Source organism: Blastocystis sp. subtype 4 (assembly GCF_000743755.1).
Source record: "Blastocystis sp. subtype 4 strain WR1 chromosome Unknown seqid_0440, whole genome shotgun sequence".
NCBI lineage: Eukaryota > Bigyra > Opalinata > Blastocystidae > Blastocystis > Blastocystis sp. subtype 4.
The window spans coordinates 1-6,045 of record NW_014569107.1 but is presented as its reverse complement, the minus strand read 5'-3'; the positions used below and the strand labels follow the sequence as shown (position 1 = coordinate 6,045).

At 38.8% G+C, this 6,045-nt stretch overlaps 2 protein-coding genes across 2 annotated transcripts; one reads left to right on the top strand and one right to left on the bottom strand.

The window, feature by feature from the left end:
* Positions 1-1,265: 1,265 nt before the first annotated feature.
* JH06_5283 (hypothetical protein) lies at positions 1,266-2,179 on the top strand (the record flags this gene model as incomplete). Its single annotated transcript, XM_014669676.1, has 5 exons — positions 1,266-1,422; positions 1,452-1,704; positions 1,735-1,817; positions 1,848-1,913; positions 1,944-2,179. The coding sequence occupies 5 exons, from the start codon at positions 1,266-1,268 to the stop codon at positions 2,177-2,179; spliced, it is 795 nt and encodes a 264-aa protein (XP_014525162.1).
* A 360-nt stretch (positions 2,180-2,539) lies between these two features.
* Positions 2,540-2,780, bottom strand: JH06_5124 (hypothetical protein; the record flags this gene model as incomplete). The annotated part of the gene is made up of 2 exons (XM_014669675.1): positions 2,540-2,722; positions 2,754-2,780. The coding sequence occupies 2 exons, from the start codon at positions 2,778-2,780 to the stop codon at positions 2,540-2,542; spliced, it is 210 nt and encodes a 69-aa protein (XP_014525161.1).
* Between the last annotated feature and the right edge of the window lie 3,265 nt (positions 2,781-6,045).

Here is a 6,045-nt window from a genome sequence, read left to right as displayed (position 1 = left end):
CATCTGAGTCTTCATTGCACGTTGAGTGTCTTGAATTACCACTAAGCAACTGTTAGCATGGTATACACAATCAAACAATCAACACTTACCACAATTGTGACAAACCAACAATTCGGGTTATTGGGCATTTTCGGTCGGACTACGTAACGAACATCCCATAATAGGATTCATGCTTACTCGTCTATGCAGTCATTCTCCACTGTTCTGTATTCTTTAATGTACAGAGTGGGGATCCTGGTATGCCTTCTCTTGGGTCTGTTGTCATTATCTACTTCAGAGGTAATCAGTGCTGGAGATGTTCTACCATCAGACACAATAACCAACATTCGTATATTCTAAAGATTGGGTTAATTGTAGATTGCGGCATTTACTCAACTTGCGTGAATCACCATCTCTATTGTGACTATTTGATATTGTGATCATTTGTAGCATTGCTTTTTTCCTTCCAGTTTTTCGATTATGTGACTTGTCACTGCAGTAATTATACTCAGACAATTGACGTGTATGATGGTGCAAATTGTATGAATGCATCGCGAGTAGTTTCGTATGAACTGGTGTTTTCATTGTTCAATTATTCTCATTCTTCTTTTACGTATCGTTTTGATCATGGTTCTTTTCTCTATCATCTGAACAGTACCGATTGTAAATATGATATTGGAATCTCGTATCCTTTATCGTAGGATTGTTGGCTGATGGTGAGTTGCAGTACTGATTGCATTCCTTATGACGACCTTCGCAATTATTTTGATTCTATGCTTTTGGACAGGAACTTCTCAGCCTCTGTTTCCTATAGTATGCTTGGAATCGCAGTTTGATGGATAGTGACTACAACATTGACATACCGATCTGAGTATATCTCTGAGTTGAAGATGGATTTGATAAGTGAGGAAGGTTGTTCTTCGTCTTGGATAACCAACCTGATTTTGATTATCGTTTTTTGTATTTTCTTTTGTATTATTCTTTCTATCATGATATATTATCTTATTCAACATTTGAAGTCTAGTACTGAGTGGATCAAGCGACAAGTCATCCCGATTCGTCAAAAGCCAGTAAAGTACATTTCAAGTCCGATTCCCCTAAATCGGAACCCCTATACCATAAATATGTGTGTTGTTTGTTCATGAACCTATGTACGTGAGCCAAAACTTGTGTCAATGGTTGATTGCATGTCAAAATAAGTACCGATTTTCTTTGTTCCGAAAGATATCTTAATGTGTTTTCTTCTTTATCTTCTGCTTTGGACTACTATAGAGTCCCTGAATCCAATGCGATCTGAAGGAACTGTACCTCCGGACACATTATGGCATATCAAAATGATGTCTCCACCGTTATCAAGTGAAATGACAATCCGTAAGATGTTATTTGCGCTATTTATTGTAGGATGTGGAGAGTATGCCTTGTGTGTTAATGAAGAATCGTCTTGTAATTCTGAATCCAGTTAACTAGCATAGCTGTCAATCACAGTTATACGTTTTTGAAGATCGAGAGTAAGCCCAATGAAATCTTCGAGCAGCGATATGAAGTATTTTCATCACCAAGATGCAGATCAGAATCCCTTTTGATGACTGTGTCATTGTTTTATGTTATCCGTTCTGTTGATGGCGCCATGTTCACTTACGAACTGATGAACGGAACATATTTTCTAACAAAGATGGGTCTCTCGATGTGTCCTGGAATGAATGAGGAGGATCACTATAGCATCTAGTTGGATTAGATCGGTGGAATCATTCGTAGTAATTATACTTGTTCTGACTCGCACCTGCCTAATATTACAGAGTGGACATTGAACCGAGTGTCTATTAAGAAGTTCACCTTCAGTAGGTCCTACAGATCATATTGATGAATAGCTACCAATCAAATGGTGATTGCCGATGGAAACAAGACGTTGTTTCTTGACGTGTCATCTCGTTCTAGTATTCGAGAAACTGTAAATTGATCTGTAGTGTGTGTATCGGCGGATGGGATGATGGGGATTATTGTTTGCATTGTTTGCGTAATTGTTATTATTATCCTTATTATTCTCGCATATTCAATTAAAGAGCGTCGGAAGTTAGAAATGATTGCACCCAAACGAAAAGAGATTAAGGAGATCTCTCATCCACTTCCTTTAGGACGTCATCCGTATTCACAAAAAGGTTCAGCCAAGTCATTTAATGTTGCTGTTTTCCGTGTTTTTTAATAAGTGATGTTGCTAAGGACGCGACTTGGTGAAAGGAATCAGTATTTGTGATCGCCTCCAGAATAGTCAAGAAACAATCTAATAAGGACAAATTTATAACACCAAGCTTAGAAGATACCAATCTTGTTAGCAACGTCCATAGCCTCCGAATCTCCAGAAAGACGAACAAAAGCCTTCTTGAAACCGAGAGCAGTGATCACAGTGTTGACCTTCTGGCACTTCACTCCGTAGAGCTTGTTGATGGCATTGCGGATCTGCTTCTTGTTAGCACGGAGATCGACAAAGAAGGAGAGGATGTTCTCAGACTACATGATTAGATGCTCTATTTACATTTGTACCTCGATCTTCTTCATAGCAGATTCAGTGACAACAGGTGTTCTCCTTGGCCACAGACTTACGCTCATACTTGGGCTTACGAGCAAGCTCCAGAGTGTGAGGGCGGAAGAAGTGCGTTTTGGTGTGGATTTGACCAATTCTCTTCTTCTGAACACGCTGAACCTTCTTAGCAGCAGCAGCAGCTAAACAACTGGTTAGAATAAGCCCCTATTCATTTTAATTGTTCTATTCAGATCACAGAATTACCTTGAGTAGACTTAACCATGTGTATAAGTAGTCCTTTTATTAATAGGTCATTCGAGTACATCGAATCAAATACGGCCTATCACGGGAATTCCCGAATTATGTCACTTGATGCTGATTGGATAATTAAGGTGTAACAACTTTAACCATATCTGTTGGAATACTGAATTCAACTAAGATCTCAGTGCATGAAAATCTACACTCAATAGAAATGTCAGGTGTATTTATTCACAAAGAAGCCATATAGTTTCAAGAAAACAAGCGATAAAACCCAATATCTGTTGAGATAATAGATAAACCATTAATCCCCACAAATAGTGCTCTGTAAAGCCATATTCAAGAAAAAAAGACCCAGGGGATATTTGTGGAAGAAACCCTCGGATTCCCCTTACAGAATTGAATTACCTCATGTCTTTTGTTATGATTCATTTGTTTTCGTTGTCTAGTTCGAAGAGAGTGGGAATTCTAGTTAGTTTTGTCTGAACATGAAATATCTGTCATTTCTACTCGGACTCATTATTGGCTGGGTCTTTCTGTCTGTTCAGATAAACTTACTTCATGCATCATATTCTTTGTATTCACGTTGATATTCAGTTGATCGTAGATTGAGTAATCGATCCTCTAGTTTTCAAGTTGAACTGGGAAATGATGACGGAAACTTGTGTAAACCAGCGTCTAGAAGTGAATCTGTTGCTCTATTTCGATTAACGAATTTCTCGGATCCAGTCTATTCCAACAATAACTGCTATTCAGACCCTTTACTCTTTTATTTACCGTCATGGAAAGATCAATTTTATCGTGTTCAGAAGTGTTACAGTGACAATTACCATGATGAACTACCACCCTTGGCTGCAAAAGTTGCAGTGTCAGATCCGTACATTTTTTGCAATGGCTTTAGTGTAGAACTCCTTATACTCATCATTCTGTCAACAATCATGGAGGAGTTTCTTGGGCGTATGGTACTCACATGTGTTTCAACTTCGGAACAGCAATGATTGATGTATTCGCTGCACCTGGAGACCCACATCCTCTATCAAATCGACTTCCGCAGTTTCAGTATCGATGGGGATTCCGCTATTCGGATTTTCCTTTTCCGGTGAATAATTCCGACTATCCAGTCTTTAGAGGGAATGGCAGTTGGATGATCATTCCTGGTTGGTTAAAACATACTTCTCACTTTGCTCAGAATGCCATTATCATCAATCACCATCTCCATTCCATGAATGATTTACCTCCTGTAATTCTACTAGGATCTGTTGATTATAGATGCGCGACGTGTTCCTACCTCTGTTTGTATCGTCAAGAGAAATTAGTTGGACAAAAGAAGTCCTTCGTGCATTAGCATTGACCCATCCCGATGATGCGAATGCGATCATCATCCATACTAAGGAAGATATGATGAAATTAGCAGGAGGAAAGAAACGTCTTTGTTTTGACTCTCTTGTATGTGTAAGGAGGCCCATTAATATGTAGGGTATGAGTGGACATGTAGGACATCAAGGTATGGGGGGATACTATCCTCGTCCTTATGAAGCAGATTCATTTCGAGCTGCTGTATACAAGATGTATGACTTGCATCCTGAAGACTGTTATAACCGTTCTTCATCTAAACTATCAGTTCTTTATCTTCCCAGAGGAAAGTTCCGTGATGGCCGTAATCTTCTGAATGTGGCTGCAATGGAGACCATGATCAAGGATGAAGCCAATCTGTTTTCGTATCGTTCCCTACAAATCCACAAGTTTTCAATGAAGGAACAGGTTCTGTACACAATGCAAACTGACATTCTTCTCTCCGTCCATGGTGCTGCTGTGGCGACAATCATGTTCCTTCTTCCTCATTCTGCTTATATTGAGCTTCGGCCTCCCAATTTCCGTGATAATTGGTACAATCTTTTATCAAATCAGGCTCAACTCTTGTACAGACCTATGAACAACTTTTCCTATCCTCTCCCTCCCGAATGTCCTAGTATTGACGATACTCTGAATCCACCCGTTTATCAGCAGTGTTGGAAGAAAGTCCACTTTGCCAACTTTCTGGTGTGCGTCGAGTGTTTGCATGACGTCCTTCTTCAGTTGTACTATGATGTGAATCTTTTGAAATATACCATATAAGATCGTGTTTGTGGAATTCAAACAGCTGCAAACAGATTATTAGCCGCAAGACTCACAATGAGACTTTCTTCGAACACGCTCACAATCCATATCTTCGGTAATCAACTTGTTACATATCGTACAGACATATTCATTCTGCTTTTGTACATCAAAATCATATTCTTCTGTATTCGACAGAGTCGAGATATCGTAGATAATGGGTTTTAGCGAAGATACATGAATCACATTGGTTGCCTTGGGAGAACTGTGGCCAGAAATCGTGTAGAAGTAGTAATGACAATCCTTCATGATCACCGACGTTACTTCTATCTCAGCACCACAATAGGGACAACAGAATGTACATTCATGACGCACACGTTCACTAGAAGGAAAGCCAACATTCTCCACAACATATCGATTGAAATAAGTACACTTTGGATTTGTACACATTCCCTCCTTGTTCATTCCACTACTAAGGCCGCGACCGGCATCATAAATGACAATTGGCGAATCTGAGCTAAGATCAGTAATATTTTCAGATGTAACATAACTGTTCTTCTCATTGCAAACAATAATAGTATCTTTGGGCTTCTGTAGTTGCTGAGCAATTGTATCAATCAGCTTCTCTACTCCAACGCCCGGATCCAAATCAATATCAAACTCCTGAGTATAATAGTAACACTTCATCTAAATAATAACAATTACTAAGAAAAGATTCGGCCTTATGATTATCAATAGACCACTGAACAAGAATCATTTCTTTATCCTTCCACATGGAAGACGATAGTTATATCCTCTATACGGATTATCCAATGAAGTATTTGGGATACTAAAGAGTTGAGATCATCCTAGAGCTACCAAATACAAACAACGCTAGCGAATATTTCAATATTTGAGTGTTATTCGTAGAATTACCTTTCTAGAAAGGGAAAGACAAATGACCATTCTAGACCCATTATTAAAAATGCGCCTAATTCTATTATTCAAAGAGGTTGTTTCAACCCAAATAGGGTCCAATTCAAGTAGAATTTGAGTACTAATTGGGTCATGTTCGATGATGTTGTTTATCAAATCAGATTTTCTTTCATCTATTGAATTGAATTGAAAAATGCGAAAGATTGTGATTGCTTTAATTGCTCTTGCAGCCGTTGCTTTGGCTGAGGACGAGAGTCTTGGAAATGTGATTGGTATCGATT